Here is a 20,386-nt window from a genome sequence, read left to right as displayed (position 1 = left end):
TACCACTTTACCTTCATTGTCTGCTAGTAGAGTGCCTACATAATGCATTCTAAGTTACATGGTATACATAAATATTTAAAATACAGTACCATCCCTGACAGCTGAGGAAATCCTGTATCAGAATACTTATTCTTCACCCAGCTTTTCCTTAATAGATTAATCATTATTCATTCTGCTGAAAGTTTAAAAGTACCAGACCATGATACTGTTTGGCATGTCAACGGACTACATGCTAAACACAATCAAGCTATCGCCAAGAAATGCAAACCCAGGAACCAGAGGTTACCTACTGCTTCACCTGTCCACCTGCAAAAACGTACTATACAAGTCCACCTACATGGCAGGATTTAGCTACCTGGGCTCAAAATAGTGTAAATTCCCATAGTCATAAGAAGCATCACAAACTACGTCCTGTTCAGAAAAGTCCTAAAGACCTACCTCTTCAGGAAATTATAAGAGTAAAATATGCACTAATCATTCTGGAACAACAGTACACAAAACAACCTCTAACTGTAATATATCTTTTCACTTAAGAAATTAACTAAGACATATCTTCCTCAGAAACCCAATGACTATTCCATACGCACTAATAGTTATCTGGCCAACCACTGTAAAACACAGCATCATACAACCTTGTAAAGTAATTGAATCAATGTAATCTCTAACAACTGTTAAATGTAAGCCACATTGAATCGAAACTCATTTTTGGATAATTGTGGGATACAAGTATAAATAAGTAAAATGATGTGATTGAATGATTCAGAGCACATTCTGCTAGTGATTAGATGACTTTTGGACGCCCAAATGGTGGTATCTTGGGTCAGATTCAATAAAGGGCGCCTAAAGTTAGGGCACTCAGGGGGGAATTTTCAAAGCTTACTGTGCTTTTGCAGCATTTGATTTACATAAATACATAAGTATTGCCATACTGGGAAAGACCAAAGGTCCATTGTACCCAGTATCCTGTTTCCTACAGTGGCCAATCCAGGTTACAAATACCCGGCAAGATCCCAAAAATGTAGAAAACATTTTATACTGCTTATCCCAGAAATAGTGGATTTTCCCCAAGTCCATTTAATAACGGTCTATGGACTTTTCCTTTAGGAAGCCGTCCAAACCTTTTTTAAACTCCGCTAAGCAATGAATTCCAGAGTTTAATTACACGTTGAGTGAAGAAACATGTTCTCCGATTCGTTTTAAATTTACTACATTGTAGCTTCATCGCATGCCCCCTAGTCCTAGTATTTTTGGAACGCGTGAACAGACGCTTCACATCTACCCGTTCCACTCCACTCATTATTTTATAGACCTCTATCATATCTCCCCTCAGCCACCTTTTCTCCAAGCTGAAGAGCCCTAGCCACTTTAGCCGTTCCTCATAGGGAAGTCGTCCCATCCCCCTCGTCGCCCTTCTCTGCACCTTTTCTAATTCCACTATATCTTTTTTGAGATACGGCAACTAGAATTGAACACAATATTCGAGGTGCGGTCGCACCATGGAGCGATATAAAGGCATTATAATATCCTCATTTTTGTTTTCCATTCCTTTTCTAATAATACCTAACATTCTATTTGCTTTCTTAGCCGCAGCAGCACACTGAGAAGAAGGTTTCAACGTATCATCAATGACGACACCTAGATCCCTTTCTTGGTCCGTGACTCCTAACGTGGAACCTTGCATGATGTAGCTATAATTCGGGTTCCTCTTTCCCACATGCATCACTTTGCTCTTGCTCACATTAAACGTCATCTGCCATTTAGACGCTCAGTCTCATAAGGTTCGCTTGTAATTTTTCACAATCCTCCCGCGATTTAATGACTTTGAATAACTTTGTGTCATCAGCAAATGAAATTACCTCACTAGTTACTCCCATGTCTAGGTCATTTATAAATATGTTAAAAAGCAGCAGTCCCAGCACAGAGCACCGGGGAACCCCACTAACTACCCTTCTCCATTGAGAATACTGACCATTTAACCCTACTCTCTGTTTTCTATCTTTTAACCAGTTTTTAATCCACAATAAAACACTACCTCCTATCCCATGACTCTCCAATTTCCTTTGGAGTCTTTCATGAGGTACTTTGTCAAACGCCTTCTGAAAATCCAGATACACAATATCAACTGGCTCCCCTTTATCCACATGTTTGTTCACCCCTTCAAAGAAATGTAGTAGATTGTTGAGGCAAGATTTCCCTTCACTAAATCCATGTTGACTTTGTCTCATTAATCCATGCTTTTGAATATGCTCTGTAATTTTGTTCTTAATAATAGTCTGTACCATTTTGCCCGGCACCCACGTCAGACTCACCGGTCTATAATTTCCCGGATCTCCTCTGGAACCTTTTTTAAAAATTGGCATTACATTGGCCACCCTCGAATCTTCCGGTACCACGCTCGATTTTAAGGATAAATTACATATTTCTAACAGTAGCTCTTCAAGCTCATTTTTCAGTTCTATCAGTACTCTGGGATGAATACCATCCGGTCCAGGAGATTTGCTACTCTTCAGTCTGTAGAACTGCCCCATTACATCCTCCAGGTTTACAGAGAATTCATTAAGTTTCTCTGACTCGTCAGCTTCGAATACCATTTCTGGCACCAGTATTACTCCCAAATCTTCCTCGGTGAAGACCGAAGCAAAGAATTCATTTAATCTCTCTGCTACGGCTTTGTCTTCCCTGATCGCCCCTTTTACTCCTCGGTTATCTAGCGGTCCAACCGATTTTTTTTGCTGGCTTCCTGCTTTTAATATACCTAAAATAAAATTTTACTATATGTTTTTGCCTCCAACGCAATCTTTTTTTTTCGAAGTCCCTCTTAGCTTTCCTTATCAGTGCTTTGCATTTGACTTGACATTCCTTATGCTATTTCTTATTATTTTCAGTCGGTTCCTTCTATTTTCTGAAGGATTTTCTTTTAGCTCTAACAGCTTCCTTCACCTCACTTTTTAACCATGCCAGCCGTCGTTTGATCTTCCGTCCTCCTTTTTTAATATGCGGAATGTATTTGGCCTGGGCTTCCAGGATGGTGTTTTTGAACAGCATCCACGCCTGATGTGCCCCGGCCCTCTACCAGTGAATCCTATGAAACCTCAAAACAGATGGAATATCTGTCCTGAGCTATCCTTTATAGAAGTAACAACCTGTCTTTTTTTGTACAGTCGCACTAGGTTAGCCATAAGCTTTCCAGCTTTACTCCCCCACTTAAACAATTTAAATCTTTGAAAATAGATATCCCTTTCAGCTCGATTAGTAAGCAGCTGATCAATTTGTCTGCGTAGCCCCACCATAGTGTCCTTCAGCGACTTAGCCAAACTACCCGCATGCTGCCGTCGTACACTCTGATACTCGAGGGATAACTGTAACAGCTTGACCTCTATCTTTTTCTTCTTACTTGCTGTGTATGCCAAAATGTGTCCTCTTAACACACCTTGGCTGCTTCCCAATAAGTAACTGGGTCCACCTCTGGGGTCTCATTGTGAGTTTGATATTCTGTCCACTTCTCCCTTAAATAAGTTCGGAAAACATTATCATTGTACAGCGAAGGTGAGAACTTCCACATCCTCTCTGACACTCCCGCTGTATATGATATACCTAGTGAAATAGCTGAATGATCATACAAAGTATTATCAATGATGTGTACCTCTTTTGCTACCGAGAACATGGACTGCGAGATAAGGAAGTAGTCTATTCTAGAATACGTGTTGTGTGGAATGGAGTAAAAGGTGAAATCTGTATCATGCGGCTGTAGTAGTCTCCAAATGTCCACCGTCCCCAACTGATGTATCAAAAAGTTGACTCCCCTATTCTCCATACCCCTGCCTGGTGCTTTTGCTGGTTTACAATCAATAGTTGGGTCTGCATATGTGTTAGTCGCCTCCCAAGACCAGTTGGTAATCTGAATATGGTGCCATTTTGGCCACTATATCTGAAAAAAATTTATGATGATATACATTAGGACCATACAAATTGCAAAAGCCTAACTTTCTACCCCATCGTTCTCCCAGGACTATAACATATCTGCCATCTTTATCCTGTATCATTTTATGGATAATTAATAGAAGCTGTTTGTGTATTAGTATGGCCACGCCCCTCTTCCTGCTGTTAAAGGAAGAATATACTACCTCCCCTACCCATCCTCTCCTCAGCTTTACATGTTCAGCATTGGACAAATGTGTCTCCTGCAAAAAGGCAATATTTACCCCTTCATTTTTCAGCCGTGACAATATTTTGGTACGTTTAACAGGCGAGTGTATTCTGTCCACATTAAGAGATATAAATTTCAAGTTAACCATCACTGATATGTTTAACAATAATGTACATGTTATTCTCTCTTACAGTCCAGCAAGCCTCCCAGCTAAGCTTGCCAGATTCTTTTCTCCTCTGTACAGCGGTCCATTCCAAATAACAACACCTTTCTGTCCCATACAAGCATTCTAGCCCTCCCCCCCCCCCCCCGCAGGCATCCCCCCTACTGATCTCCCAGCCTCCCTTCCCTCACACATGCCCTCCCCCCCCCCAACAGCACAGTCACACCCTGCCTTACCACCCTTCACTTTTGAACTAACCAACACACCATCCTCCCCCTTCCCTGATCCACACAGCAAGAGAACAGGATTGAGCACCCCCCATCCTCTCTGCCCACACGTACACCCCCTCCCTCTAAACAACAACACCCACAACAGAATAAACAAACCGTCCAAAATGTGCAGAGAGTCTATAAGGATAGCTAAAACTACAGCATGGCCTTATACCACGGCCTCCTCGGCTCTCTCCTAGCATGCTCCTCATATTCTTCATCACTGTGTCATTTCCAGCACAATGGTTCCGATCGCCACTGTCCTCTCTTTTTCTTTTTTTTAAAAGTACTTCATTTAGTTCGTTCCACACGATGGATCATCCAAAAGCTGCTGATCGTACAATCACTTGTTACTTTTCCTTGGATCTCTATTTAGATTATCCAGAAAAGCCTTGGCCGCCGACACCTCCGAGAACATGAGAGATTTTCCTGCATGCCACACTCTCAATTTGGCCGGGTAGAGCAGCGAGAATCTGATGCCTTTTCTGTGCATGCATGTACATGTTGGGGCCATGGCTCTCTGTAACTGTGCCACCGCCGTGGAGTAATCATTAAATAATAATAATTTGTGGCCTTCATATTCCAAAGGCTCTTGCCTGGATCGACTTGTTTTCAGCAGCATTTCTTTTTCCCTCCAATTCATATAGTGTGCAATTGCTGTACGAGGCTTGCTTTCTCCCTTGCTCCGAGCCCCGATGCGGTGCGCATGATCACACTGCCATGCGCTTGTGCCGCCTTCGATGCCCAGTTGTGCCGGCAACCATGAGCCAAAAAACTTATATAAGTCTTTTTCTTGCACGGACTCTGGCAGTCCTATGACCAGCAAGTTGTTGTGGCGATTCCTGTATTCTTGCTCTTCTATCCGATCTTTCAGGGCTGCTGCCTCTTTCTGGAGTTCTTCAATTTGTACCGCCATGCCCTGTGCGGTTTCCTCTTGCACTGACACCCGCTGTTCCACTTCTGTTAATCTCCGAGTCTGCGTGTCAAACTTCTCGTTTATTTTGTCGACTGCTGATTGTATTTTATTCAGGCGATCTTCCAACGCCGTGGTTACCATCATCGATATCTCTCACGCCCAGTCCCCGCCAGTTTATTTGTTGGTGGGGAATCCGGAGCCGACGCCATCTTGTAAGCTTTCAGTGATGGAGCACTTTTGTTTTTCAGGCCTCCCTGGCTCCTCGCGGGCATACTTTCCACCCTCACGCTCCTTCCTCTTCTCAGCTGCTTTCTCGCAGTTTTCAAACAGATCGTGAGCATAAAGAATCTACTGGGGTGATTAAAAAGCTGTTACAATGCAAGTTTTTGCTGAGATTCTGCGGAGCTTTCCGATCTTGCTGCCGATTAGGAAGCAGGCATCACGTGACCCCCCCACACTAGCGTTTTTAACGCGTACTAAAAATTAGCGCATGCTAGCTCTAGAGACACCCATAGGAATATATGGTTATCTCTAGTGTTAGTGTGCACTAATTTTTAGCATGCGCTAAAAACATTAGCGCACCTTAGTAAACAGGGCCCTTAAACTGTTACAGAATGCTAACGTGTCAACGTATATGTGCCCTACTATAGCTATGACCACCTCTGCCAGGTCTATGGCTGGGGTAAATGGGCGTGCCTAAATGCTGCAGTTACGTGTGCAAATGCAAGTATTCTATGAAGCGATCGCCACGTTATATTAAAGCATCTCCTCTTCTTAAGGATCTACATTGATTACTTATCAATGAAAGTATTTCATTTAAGCTCTTGTTTCTTGTTCATCAGATTCTTTATGGTATCTTAAGTCGCTATGCTCACATTAGCCCTCTCCTTAAGTCACTTCACTGGCTCCCTATCCGTTTCCGCATTCAATTCAAGCTTCTCTTATTGACCTATAAGTGCATTCACTCTGCTGCTCCCCAGTACCTCTCCAGTCTTGTCTCTCCCTACGCCCCCCTCGGGTACTCCGTTCTGTAGATAAATCTCTCTTATCTGTCCCCTTCTCCTCTACTGCTAATTCCAGAATCTGTTCCTTTTATCTTGCTGCACCTCACGCCTGGAATAGACTTCCCGAGCCTGTACGTCTAGCCCAGTCTTTGACCGTTTTAAAGTCCAAACTTAAAGCTCACCTCTTTACCACTGCTTTTGACTCCTAACCACTACTCACTTGCCCTGTCCTTTTATTCTCACCTCTTTATTCCCTTACCCTTAATTGTTCTGTCTGTTATCTGTCTTATCTAGATTGTAAGCTCTTTGAGCAGGGACTTTCTTTTTGTGTATGGTGCACAGTGCTGCGTATGCCTTGTAGCGCTATAGAAATAAGTAGTAGTAGTACTTTTTTGATAGATCTCATTAAGTTATCACCACAAAATGCCACCTCATTATCTAGAGAAAATCTCATATTACATTTCCCAAGTTGTAAAAACTTTACCTACAAAACTATCCATAATGCTAATTTTTCTTACCAAAGTACCAAACTCTAGAACTCATTACCCAAGTATATCAGACACTCAGTTGATTATATGCCATTTAGAAGTTTACTTAAAGCCCTCTTGGGTTGTATTCTTGTATTAATATTAATTGTCTTGTAGTGCTTCTTCTTAATTTGTTATATAAGCTGCATTGAACCTGAGCTTTCTTGGGAAAATGCGGGGTAAGAATTGTCATAATAAAATAAATAAATAGTGATTTTTTTTTTCTTTGTTGCTCTACAACTTTGGAATTCTTTGCCTTTGATGATATACAGTGAAGGTAATTTAAAAACATTTAAGGCACTTCTAAACATATGGCTTTTCCAAAAGGCATACTTCAGCGAGTGAGGCAACCCTCTCGGTGCAGGTACCTGGGAGGTGGCAGGTATAAATGTTAGCTCCGAATGTGGATGCTATTTTAATTAATTCCCTTGTGTGCATGGTTTCTTTCCTATTGCATTTTGTAGTTCTTTTCTATGCTTTTTTTTTGCTTGTAAACTGCTGTTGTCTGGCCGTCAGTTTTGGAGGTATATCAAGTCTTGAATGAATGAGTGAATGAATAAATAAATAAATTAATTAACCCCTAAAAGTCTGACTCGGAACTTTTGGATGCCCAAAACACTGCTCTTAGCTGCCCCTGCTACAGAAAAATACTATAGAACCACAAGTTATGTCTACCAATATAATTAACATGAAAGATTACAATTTGCTCATCTCCATTTGGGCACCTAAAGGTAGCAAGTTCTACTGCCTTCAGTACTGCAAGAAGTGAGTGAATTGAGCCGGACTTTAGACACCACCATTTGAATGCCCAAAAGCCCAGCACCAGTAAGTATTCGGTATCCTGATCAGCGTATGCTAAGAGCAGTTTTGGGTGCCCAAAAGTGCAAGGGGTGAGTGAATTGAGCTGGACTAATTAAATTTATTTCTTTTTGGCTGGGGCATGCCATAGGCAGAGAATGAGCAGGGGTGAGCTCCACCAAAATTGCAACAGAAGATACTGCTTAACATGAAAGGTTACAATTAACAACATTATGCTTCATAAATATTGCTTGGAGATTCCTGAGCAGGGTGTGCGCTAGAGAATGACATGGGGACAAAGTTTGTCTCCGTCCCCGCCCCGTCCCCATGAGTTCTGTCTTCGTCCCCACTCCATCCCCGCAAGCCTTGTCTCCATCCCAGCAGGTTCTGTTTCTGTCCTCATCTGCAGAAGCCTTGAACACTTATGATTTTATATTTAAATCTTTTTATTAAAATATAAAAAGGAACAATATGCTGTGCAACTGTTGTGTATAAATTACAAATAGAGAACAATAATAACAATGAGCAGCTATAATAACCCTCCGTCCCACCACCACCCTCTACCCTTCCAACCCCAACAATAGGTGATTTCTGCTACACCAAGGAATCCTAATTCACACTGTGAAAATGTCCAGGAGTATAAAATACAACCTGTTCTATATGCCCTAGAGGGGAAAAATATGCCCTATAAACACTGTTACGTTTTTTTAATCTGTGGATAAATAAGAAATCATCAACAGTCTCAGGATTCAATCTAGCTCTCCTGTCTTCCACAGTCCTTCCTGGAATAGAAGTTGTCTTCTTAGAAGATGTGCTGGTAGCAGGATGTACAGGATCTCCCATGCAAATTTTGCTAGTTGTGGCCAGTATGTTTGCTTGTTTTTCCAAAAAAATCAAAATATCTTTGTAGGCATCACTTAAACATAAGTAACAGTCCAGTTCATTAACAGGCTTCAAAGTAGAAAATGACACGGGGACAAAGTTTGGCCCCGTCCCCGTGGGCTCTGTCCCCGTCCCCACTCCGTCTCTTTGGGATCTGTCCCCGCGAGCTCTGTCCCCGTCCCCATCCCCTTGGTTACTGTGGTTCCCCCGTCCCTGTGTCATTCTCTAGTGTGCGCCTTTTGGACACAGCTATTAGGGTGCTACAATTTGCTCTTCTCCATATGGGCACCCACATGGTGGTGCCTAGAAGTCCAGCTCAATTCACTCACTTCCTGCAGCACTGGAGGTGGTGGTGGAACTCTTGAAGTTAATTATATTGGTTGACATAACTTGGGTTCTATAGTACTTTTCTAGAGCAGGGACACCTAAGATCTGTGTTATAGGTGCCTAAAAGTCACAAATTCCACTATTCCAGGACGGGAGTGAATTGAGCTGGATACCACCATTTGGCCCACACAAATCCTGATTTGTAGTATAGTTTAATATAGCATTGTCACCTTTTCTGTGTTTTATCCTCAATAAATGGATATGTTGTTTTTTCAGCCTTAACAAACTTGTTTCCCTCTGTGACAGGAAGTGCTCCTCCAAAATGACTTTGCAGAGGACACATGGGAGTGCATGCTGAAGTTAAACCATATCACTGCCCGCACTGTGATTACAAGACCAGACTGAAAGCGTCATTGATAAACATGTGCGAATTCATACTGGTGAGATACGTAGAATATTTTATTATTTTATTTATTTATGATATTCGTATCCCACATTATCCCGAGCAAGTTCAAGTTCAGTGTGGCTCACATAAAACATTAAACTAATTGACAACACATTCAGATTACATTACATTAATATGCTGTGCTTCCTGTTTTTTTTTTCTTCAAATACTATAAAATGTTTTTCAGATCTTTCTTCTCATCTCATGGTCCCACATTTTTTAAAGTCTTCTCTCCTGAAATTTTGTGTTTCAACTAAGTCTCTTACTAGTAATCCATAGATTTGGATTTAGATTTTGATTCACTTTTTCCAAATCCAGGCTCAAGGTGAGTACATAGGCCACAGTACATATTTTCCTATTCTGGAAGGCTTACCTTGTAAGTATGGTGCCTGACGTAATGGAGAGTTAAGCTAATATTCTAAAAGGAAAGTAGGCACCTACTTTCCTCTACAGAATAGGCTCCAGTTAGGTTCCTTCTATGCGCACCCTTTATAGGATTGCTCTGTTGATGTCTAAGCACGAAATATATGTTGAAAGCCAGAACCTGTTGGTTCAAAACTGTAATTTCCAAGACATAAAACTGTTCAATATGGAGAAAATGAGGATTAAGCAGAAATAAATAATTACACCAACAGCTTGAAGTATGGAGCTGTAGCTTACTGTTTTGTTTACAGTAGCACTATTGTCAGAAATCAAGTCCTGCTTTTTCCCACTGTGCTTCTTATAACCTTGAGAAAGTAATTTAATTGGGTATATACCTGGCATATGTGCTTATGCCAGCCCTAGAGCTGGTGTACATGCTCATACTTAAATGCCAGTGATACCCACATTACACGCATAAGTGTGAGTCCTGTCCACACTCCACTAGACTCCTTCATCCATGTGTGCACTCACTATCAAACACACGCTATGTAAGATATATGCATATTTACAGAATATTTATTTTAAGTATTTAGAAGCCACAACATTCCGCTGTTCTAGTTGGGATTCGATAAAGCATATATAAAAACAATAAAGTATCCCTTAAGCCAGGGCTCAACAAACCTCAGGCATCAGGTTGTCATGGCGACTGAAAAATCGGGCCTGGCGCCTGGGTTTTGCCTGACCACCACAAGGCAGCAAGCAGTTCCAGCTCAGATATCTTGTCTCCTACTTCATACCGTGGCATTCAGGGCAGGCACAGGCAACTGCAGCTCAGCTCTCACTCTTCCCTTCCAGCACTAAACTTCCCCCGGCAAGGAGGAAGTGAACTGCGGCACAGTGGGCCACTTCCTCCTCCTGTGCCAGCTTAGACCTGACATATAGAGAATGACACGGGGACAAAGTTTGTCTCCGTCCCTGCTCCGTCCCCACCCCTTCCTCGCAGGTTCTGTCTCTGTCCCCACCCCATCCCCGCAGGTTCTGTCTCTGTCCCTGCAGGCCCTATCTCCATCCCTGCCCTGTCCCCGCAGGTTCTGTCCCCGCCCCGTCCCCGCGGGCTCTGTCCTCATCTGCAGAAGCCTCGAACACTTATGATTTTATATTAAATCTTCTTTTTATTAAAATATAAAGAGGAACAACATGCTGTGCAACTGTTGTGTATAAATTACAAATAGAGAACAATAATAACAATGAGCAGCTATAATAACCCTCCTTCCCACCACCACCCTCTACCCCTTCCAACCCCAACATTAGGTGATTTCTACTACACAAGGGAATCCTAATTCACACTGTTAAAATGTCCAGGGGTATAAATACAACCTGTTCCCTAGAGGGGAAAAATATGCCCTATAAAGTACTGTTATATTTTTTTAATCTGTGGATAAATAAGAAATCATCAACAGTCTCAGGATTCAATCTAGCTCTCCTGTCTTCCACAGTCCTTCCTGGAATAGAAGATGTCTTCTTAGAAGATGTGCTGGTAGCAGGATGTACAGGATCTCCCATGCAAATTTTGCTAGTTGTGGCCAGTATGTTTGCTTGTTTTTCTAAAAAAATCAAAATATCTTTGTAGGCATCACTTAAACGTAAGTAACAGTCCAGTTCATTAACAGGCTTCAAAGTAGAAAATGACACGGGGACAAAGTTTGTCCCCATCCCCATGGGATCTGTCCCCGCCCTGTCCCTGCGAGCTCTGTCCCCGTCCCATCCCGTGGTTACTGTGGTTCCCCATCACGTGTCATTCTCTACTGACATAACACCATCCATCTTTCTCCACCCCCCCCCCCCCCCCGCCATCAATGACTCACACACTGCCTACCTTCCTCCAAACCCCCCCACCCATGACACACACATGTACTTTTTTCCAACCCCTAGCTCTCCCTCTCCCTTGGCACAGACCACCCCATCCAACCCTTACTGCACCCCTCCCCCAACCCAGGTTAGGCGCCCCCCCCCCCCCCCCCCATGGCATATACCATTCCATCCAACTTTTTTCCGGGCACACCCCCTACCCCTGGCTTCCTCCCTGCATACACACCATTCCAGCTCAAGGAGGAGCTGCTGGGTGCCAAAGTGGCAGAGAAGGCAGAAGCAGCTCAGTTTGCAGCTGGGAAGCTCTTTCTCTTACCGCACTGAAGTGGTGTGTGTGCGGGGGTTGGAAGGAGATAGCCTGAAACAAAGCATCTGTGCCACACTGCATTGCAGCAGCAGACTACACAGAATTCTGCGCAGTCTGTGGAGGGTAGAAATTCTGCACAAATTCTGCATTGTGCAGTAGTGTAGAATTCCCCCAGGAATACTACTTTAAATAAATAACTTGTGCAATTTATAAATGTGCGTAAAAAAAAATTCCAGTTCTTCAGGCTCCTAGATTTTTGGGCTGTCTCCTAGATCCTAAGAAACTTTGTCGAGCCCTGACTTAAGTAGATTTTCAGCATATTCTAGTTATGAAAATATTAGTGCCTTATTTATAGAGTTGCCCTAAACATAGGTAATTATAAAGCTTTTCCTGTGTGTAAATCTATTTTACATGCAGAGAAGGACTTTTATACACACACAAAAAGGGGCATGGAAAGTGTGGGCCTACTTTTACTCGATCCGTGTTTAAGCATTCTTGGGGGATGTAGTTTGGGCGAAGCAGAGTTGTGATTGATTGATGTATGCATGTATTTTATAGAATATGTGAGAACATGCTTAGAGTAAACACACATTTACACCAACTTCGGAATTGGTGTAGTGCATGTGTCGGCCATGTGCCCGCATTTGGGGCTGGTTCTGGGTGTTTATTTTATAAACGTACAGATAAGCTTATATTGTCTTATAAAATATTTATTTATTTATATCCCACAATATTCCCACCCATGGGCAGGCCCAATGTGGCGTACAACAGTCTACAAAAGCATACAACAATTCAGCAAACAAACATACAATGTCATAAGAGCGTAAGAGAGAGAGGGTAATAGCTAAGGAGGGAAAAGGGGAAAGAGTAGCAATGAGCAGTATGTCACTACGACAGTTGTAATTCAGAAATAAGAGATGCCAGACGGGTTTGGAGCGTAAGCTTTTCCAAAAAGAAAGGTCTTGAGGCGCTTCTTGAAGGTCGGGTGATCAGGAGTAAGTTTGACCAAGTGAGGCAGCCCATTCCACAATTGAGCGCTAATATAGGAGAAGGTGGATGCGTAGATGGTCTTGTACTTGAGGCCACAAAATACAGGATAATAGAGATTTAAGTACGAACGAGCTAATTTGTGAGAGTTCCTAGGTGGCAGGTTGATTAGGGTGTCCATATAAGCAGGGGTGTCACCGTAGATGATTTTGTGCACCAGAGTGCAAATTTTAAAAGTGATTCAATCCTTCACTGGGAGCCAGTACAGCTTCTCACGCAGTGATCTGAACTGTCGAATTTCGATTTACCAAAAATGAGCCTAGCCGCTATTCTGGGCAGTTTGCAGTTTTTTTTAGGAGCATATCTGTGCACCCTGCATAAATTCCAGTGCAGTAATCAAGGCGGCTTATGACTAGTGATTGAACCAAGTTGCGGAATACTGCTCTAGGGAAATAAGGTTGTCTACGTTTTAGTTTCCAAAGAGAGAAGAAGATTTGCCGGGTTGTAGAGTTCGCTTGTTGCTCCAGGGTTAAGTTTCTATCAACAATGACGCCTAATATATTTAGGGACTCCGAGATTGGCAAGACAAGCTCAGGCGTGATTAATGTTGGGGGCGTGAATTTGTTATAGGGAGAGGAGAGAACTTAGACAATGAGTTTTCTCAGTATTGAGTTTGAATTTAAATGAGTTGCCCAATCAAGCATGGTTTGTAATCCTAGCCGTATTTCATTGGTAATTTCGCTTAGGTCTTTTTTAAAAGGAATAAAGATCATGATGTCATGTGCATAAATAAACGGGTGAGTTCAAGTTTGGAAAGGGCTGTGGCCAAAGGAATCAACATTATGTGAAGAGAGTTGGCGAAAGTGGGAAACCCTGCGGCACACCACAGTCTGCTTTCCAAAGAGGTGATAAGCTAGAGCTGGAGTTAACTGGTAGGTTCTTGAAGTTAAAAAGCCTTTCAACCAGGCTAATACATTCCATTGGCTCCAAAGTAATCAATGAGCAGCAGCAAGATGTTATGGTTCACCATATCAAAGGCACTAGAACATGTGAACTGTAAAAGCAAAATACTCTTTCCAACAGCTATTTCCCTCTTAAAGTTGGTCAGGAGAGTGAGGAGCACGGAGCTCAGTACTATGGAGTGGACGGAAACCCGACTGTGAGTCATGCAAAATATTGAAGTTGTCCAAATGCTCATTGAGTTTGTTTATTCACCATGCTCTCCATTAGTTTCACAAAGTAGAATAAATGCAATCGACCGATAGTTGGACAGGTCATTGCTTTTTTCTTGGCATCCTTGGGTACTGGGGTAAGTATGATGTTTCCATGGCTGATGGAACTTACCATTACCAAGGATGAAGTGTAAATGTAGCGTCAGGTCAGTTTAGAAAGCAGGAAGGGGCACATTGGAGTAAGTAGTTTGGGCAAACATCCAGCTTGCAAAATTTCCTGGAAAATCTGTGGAACTCCCGCTTAACAGAATCTACAGAAAGAGGTGAGAAGGTTGAAAACGAACGGTCAGCCGGATGCTCACCTGATCCCGGGTCTAGGCCACTTGAAAGAGGTGCTTTTTTGGATTTCTTACATAGGCATTCTATAAATTACCTGCAAATGCCACTTGACTGTCAGTTCAGCAAATCCAGTTCTCTGAAGATAAGCAGGGTAGCAACATTAGCATGGGCAACATTAGCGATGGAGCCCATTGGGAGAGCTTCTTCAGCTTTATTAAGTCCAGAAGCTTTTGAGTTGCTTCACCATGCATGTGCACCACTTTATACCTGCTTGCTGCATTTGGGACCTCCTCGGTCATCGTCTTTCCACTGAACTGGTTGGATGCATGTCATCAGAGTCATATCAAGATGACATTTTTTTCATTAAAAGCTTTGTTTTGTATGTTTCTTGTACTCCTGTCTCATCATATCATAGTTTTTTTCTCTCTTTTCGTGTCTTAGGATTTTTGGACATTTTTTTTCTTTTTTTTTCCTGTGCTATCCCATTGTAGACTGGTTTGAGAGCATGGGCTCCCCCCAGTCAGGGTACTTGTATTTAAAATCAAGTCGGTTGATTTCCTAGTGACTATTTTCCAATGAGTTGTCTCAGAGCCCCAAGTGGCTTTAACAAATGCACCTGTGGAACAGGACCATATCCATTATTGATGGCTTGCAATGTGAGGGACATAATCATTTATTTATTTATGTATTTATTTGAATTTTGCACACACCTTTTCAAATAGTACTCAAGGTGAGTTACATTCAGTTACACTGGGTATTTTTTGTCCTGGAGGTCTCACCAAACGGAGTTTATACCTGAGGCAATGGAGGGTTAAGTGACTTGCCAAGATCACAAGGAGCAGCAGTGGGATTTGAACCAGGCATTTCTGGATGCAAGACTGGTGCTGTAACCACTAGGCCACTCCTCATGATCCCTCTTATTTTAAATTGTAATCACAGATGGACAAGGGAAGTCTTTATGATAAAATGTGTTTGTGCTGCTTTTTTTTTTTTTGACACTGAGAGAAGTCTAGTCCATCAACTTGAGCATCAGAATAATCGGTCACCATTGGTCTCAGAACTGCATCAGCATCTACAGCGTGCACCATTTACCCTTGACATCCGTGGAGGTGCAAATAGAGACAGCCATTCACCATTTGTGAAATGGAATAAACATACAGTACAAGAAAGCATTGGTTATGCAGTGCAGTCTACTTGCTGCTTAAACAGAAGGCTACAGAAATGGTACTGTACCATATGAAACATTGCAGGGAATGATGATGTAGTCCATAGGTGGTGGCGGTGCGTCTTGGAATGATGTTGTAGTCATAGGTGGTGTAGAAAAAGGATTAAATGTGATGTCAACATGTTTTGTCACAAAGTACTTGAAAGATGATGGTGAGTGCATGTGAGACAGCAGTGCTCTTCCTGTTCCATTTTTTGTTTGTGTGTGTGTATATATATATATATATATATATATCAATAAAAACACTTGTTTCTGTTTCTTGGGCATCCATTTCATGGCCCATGGAAAAACACTATCCGTCTGAGCATTTTGCATTCTTTTTCCTGATCATGTATGATGCTCCAACACTGCGCCTCCTTGAGATGATTTGTTACCTGCTCCTTGGTCTCGCAGGGCACAACTTCACAAATGGACAGACATACAGCTTGCTTGCTTTCCCCATCTAGGCAGGAAGAACGGAGAGATGGGTCCACTTGTAGAGACAGCTGCTCTTAAGACCTGAAGAGAGCCAGGCCTAACACCAGCCCTCCCCTGTCCTGGGCCATAGAGAAGCAGAACAAGCAAGATTTGAACAAAGAAGAAGCAGAGTCACATGATATGATTCAGCTCATCAGCAGATGTTGCAACATCAAAATTCCCACAGCATGACTGGTTGCCACCAGCTCACAGCAGTAGAGCTCTGCAGTTATGAGGCCCACACACCAATCCAGAGACCACAGGCCAGGCCCAGACAACAATCATTTTATTTTGTGTAGCGATTAGAATATGTCAGCTTTAGGAATGTGATATATTTGTAATATATTTGTGTTTTTCACAGTAAGAATGAAATGCATTTGTTTCTTTTTCCAGTGTTGAAGCCTTTTCTACAAAGAAAGCAGGCGTCTACTTTCCTTTATAAATTGTTAGTGTAGCAGGCCAAATACACACACATATTTTAGGCAAAACCACTTGCAACAGCCATAGAGCTGATGTAAAATCTTCATACCAAGAGTGCCAAAAGTGTAGGTAAATCATAGTATAATATAATTTATATTCGTTAATTGTATACCCCACCCAGACTCTGCCCATGTGCACACCCACTTTCAAACCGTTTGCCATCGCATATAGGTGTCGGTTTATAAAATAGTACATAGTCAGAATACATGGGCACACATATATGCCATCATTCTGGTCATTTTTATGTGTTGTTTGTGCTCTTCTTTTTTTGTTATCCATGTTTATTGAACATTTTTTTAAAATCCAAACAAGCAGAACAGTACAACGAACACTGATTAACAGTGGTACAAATACCCCCCTCGCCCATCCCTCCCCCTTTACATGACAAGAAAGACACCCCGTTAATAACAAAAGGGCTCCCAACAGGGGCTCTTCAGTGAGAGCCCAGCACAGGCAAATTAGTACATCCCATCTCACACAAAGCTTTCCAGGCCTCCACCATAGTTTTCACTGTCTTAGTTTTACCCCCAACTGTAATCAGTCCAAAGGGGGAACAACCAACAGTAACTGAGGCCCATGTCTTGTAAATATCTGGTAACATTCCACATGGCTTCTGCAGAGTAGTACCAGCCAGATCTTGTAATGTGAGCATTATTCCAAAGTAGCTCCTTCAGGAGGTGAGCCTTGCACAGCACTTCCTCCTTAACCACAAAATCATGAAAACAGGCGATTATGTTCCTAGGACAGACTCCATTGCGACCCAGTTCTCCGATGAGCCCTCTTCAGCTTTATGGAACCTTTTTCCGCACTACTAGTCACAACTTTACTGTCTTGCAATAAAAGTTCACAAAGCTGAAGGACACATTTATTTATTATCATATTTATACCCCACATTTTCCCAACAGCATCAGGCTCATGTGGCTTACATCATTCCGCAAAGGCTAACGCTGATCCGGTAAATTAAACTAATACAAGATAAAACCTACATAAGAAGGAAAGGGGAGGAACAAAAGGGAGCAGGGAAAACAGGGGAAAAGGTGGAAGGGTAAGTGTGCCCAAGATTATCATTAAATGATGTGCATCAAGAAGTGGAGACACTGGCTGAGTCTTTGGGGTAGGCTTTAAAACTGCAGGTAACGCTTACAGGAGCGATTTTCTAGATTTTCAGTTAGCTCCATTACCTCCTCTTGTTGCGATATCTCCCTTTTCACCTCTCGCAAAGCACGCAATGTGCTATTGACACTCTCCATTTGCTCTTCCACATAGTCCAACCAGCCCCCGATATCTTTCACATTACTGTGAAGCTTAGCTACTGCCGCCTTAACATCCCCTTGAACTGCTGCATCTCACTTTTAAGAGTTGTAAAACCAGCACTGCAGATCTCCTCTTGTGATTTCGTCTTCCTTCGCAGTGCTGAACACTGACTCGTCATCCTCAGAATCTGTGTGTTGCGGCGCTATCTTGGACTGTACGCTAGCTGCTTGTGCTTGGGATCGCTGGGCCATTTCTTCTCCCGCAGTGGTGAAACAGAACTTTTCCAGCTATTTTTCAAGTGCTCATGACAACCAGACCTTGGACCCAGGTAAGATCTCTGCTGTCTAATTGCAAGGGCAAGAAAAGCACAATATTGCAGAAGCCCCACACGGAGCTAACAGCCTAAGCATCCATCACCCTCCGATGATGTCACTTTATCTGTGGTGCTTTTTTTTATAGAATTATCCCCATACCAATTTAAATATGGCCGTCTCACTAGAACTAGCCAGTCAACAATTAAAAGTCTTCAGGAGTGAACATAACATAACATGGGTACTTATATACTGCTAAGCAGCTCATATTACCAAAGAGGAGACACCCTGGAAATTACAATAAAAATACAGAGTAAGAATGCACAATAACTTACAACATATTTCTTAAATAACCAGGTCTTAAGATTCCTACGGAATCTTAACAACTGGTAACCAGGAAACCTGGTAAGAGTAAGCTTGATTAATACAAGCTTTAGGAGCTTATAAGCCAATAACATTTCATGTTACTTAAATCTCTTACAACCTCTAACATGGAAAAGCAAAAGGAGAATTATTGATAGTTCTGATAAACAGGAATCATAACAGTAATATTGTCCGCCTAGATATAACTTACAAAATCCTTGTGATTCCAGAATTAAACCTAAGCTATAAGGAAAAACATTAAAGTAGGAGATAGTGGAGATCCCTGTGGAACTCCACAAGGATTACACCAACCATCTGCAAAAAAAATGTTTTTCTGTTTAATTCTATAAGATCTAGAGGAAAGAAAACCAATTTAACACTCTGCCACTAACAACAATGTTTTCAAGTTCCAACAACAAAATTTCATGATCCACTAAGTCAAATGCATTTGAAAGATCAAATTGCAATATAAGAGCTCTGTGACCATTACTCAATAAAGATCTAACTTTCTCCAAGGACAAGCAGGCTGCTTGTTCTCACTGATGGGTTGGCGTCCATGGCGGCCCAGGAAACGGAAGAACTTTCCAAGTAAATTCCAGATCTTTGCGGAAGAATCTGGCGCGTGGGGCATGCCCACCGCGCATGCGCGGTCATCTTCCCGCCCGCTTCCGTTCCCGCTCTGTTTCTTCATTTCCGCAGAGGAGAGGGGCTGCATGACAGTCTCTCTCCCTCAGGCCCGGAGAAACGTCTCTTGTGCTTCACGGTACCGGGAGCTCCACGGTGTCGAAGGATTTGGCACCCGAGAAGTGTTGACACCGGGAGGAGCGCTCACCCTCCATACAAGAGGTGTCGGTGCGTCGATCTTCGTACAGCCCGGTACCGCCTCCCAGGCCTCTACAGATTCTGACGCCGACTTCTGCACCGGCCCACAGCCTTCCTCGACAGTGGCTCTAGACGAGCGCATCTGAGCCCTTCTTCTAGGCCTCCTGGAAGGGCTGCTGTGTCAGTCTGTCTCAGTACCGGGGGTGCTTGCACCCTCGGTACCATCAATGGCAGCGGCAGCTGGCTCTGTGCCTGTGGTGCGGTTCCCGACGCTGATACTGCTTGCAGGATCGGCCTCGGCTGCCACCCAGGTCGACTTCCCGTCAACGTCGCTGGAGGGAGCTTCATTGCCACTGGCATGGGAGTTGACTTCTCGGCATTGCCATGGAGGACGGCGTTCCTCGGCGTCAAGACGGGCCCGGTTTCGGACTGCAGTTCGAGAACTCTTGTCTGATACTGAGGAGGATGCCTCGTGGGATGAAGGGGTTGACCCCAGGTATTTCTCTTCCGAGGAGTCTTGTGGTCTTCCTTCTGATCCTACTCCTTCACCTGAGCAGAAGCTTTCTCCTCTGGAGAGTCTTACCTTCTCGTCATTTGTCCGGGAAATGTTTGTGGGCATTCCCTTCCTGGTAGTAACTGAGGATGAGCCCAGGACTGAGATGCTTGAGGTCCGTGACTATCCTTCAGCACCTAAGGAGTTGTCCACTGCTCCTTTGCATAATGTCCTTAAAGAGATATTGCTTAGGAACTGGATGAAACCACTCAGTAATCCCACCATTCCCAAAAAAGCTGAGTCCCAATATCGGATTCACGGAGAACCTGAGTTGATGAGGTCGCAGTTACCTTACGACTCTGTGGTTGTGGATTCCGCTCTCAAGAGAGCCAGGAGTACTAGGATTTTGCCTCGGCGCCCCCGGGGCGAGAGTCTAGGACTCTTGACTCTTTTGGGAGGAAGACCTA

The 20,386-nt window shown here is 43.0% G+C and overlaps 1 protein-coding gene across 4 annotated transcripts in view; it reads left to right on the top strand.

Moving 5' to 3' along the window:
• LOC115473568 (zinc finger protein 124-like) overlaps positions 1 to 20,386 on the top strand; it is an 82,552-nt gene that overhangs the window by 49,014 nt on the left and 13,152 nt on the right. For 2 of the 4 annotated variants that reach the window (XM_030208646.1, XM_030208636.1), the window contains exon 5: positions 9,340 to 9,473. In XM_030208646.1, coding sequence (XP_030064506.1) covers positions 9,340 to 9,391 — 52 coding nt within the window. In that variant the 3' untranslated portion in view covers positions 9,392 to 9,473. Of the gene's footprint in view, positions 1 to 9,339; positions 9,474 to 16,186; positions 16,528 to 18,087; positions 18,259 to 20,386 lie in introns of those variants that run through there. The other 2 variants (XM_030208654.1, XM_030208663.1) reach the window with 2 other exon arrangements.

This window comes from Microcaecilia unicolor, chromosome 1 (assembly GCF_901765095.1).
Source record: "Microcaecilia unicolor chromosome 1, aMicUni1.1, whole genome shotgun sequence".
In the NCBI taxonomy this organism is placed as follows: domain Eukaryota; kingdom Metazoa; phylum Chordata; class Amphibia; order Gymnophiona; family Siphonopidae; genus Microcaecilia; species Microcaecilia unicolor.
This window is presented reverse-complemented; position numbering and strand designations above follow the sequence as displayed.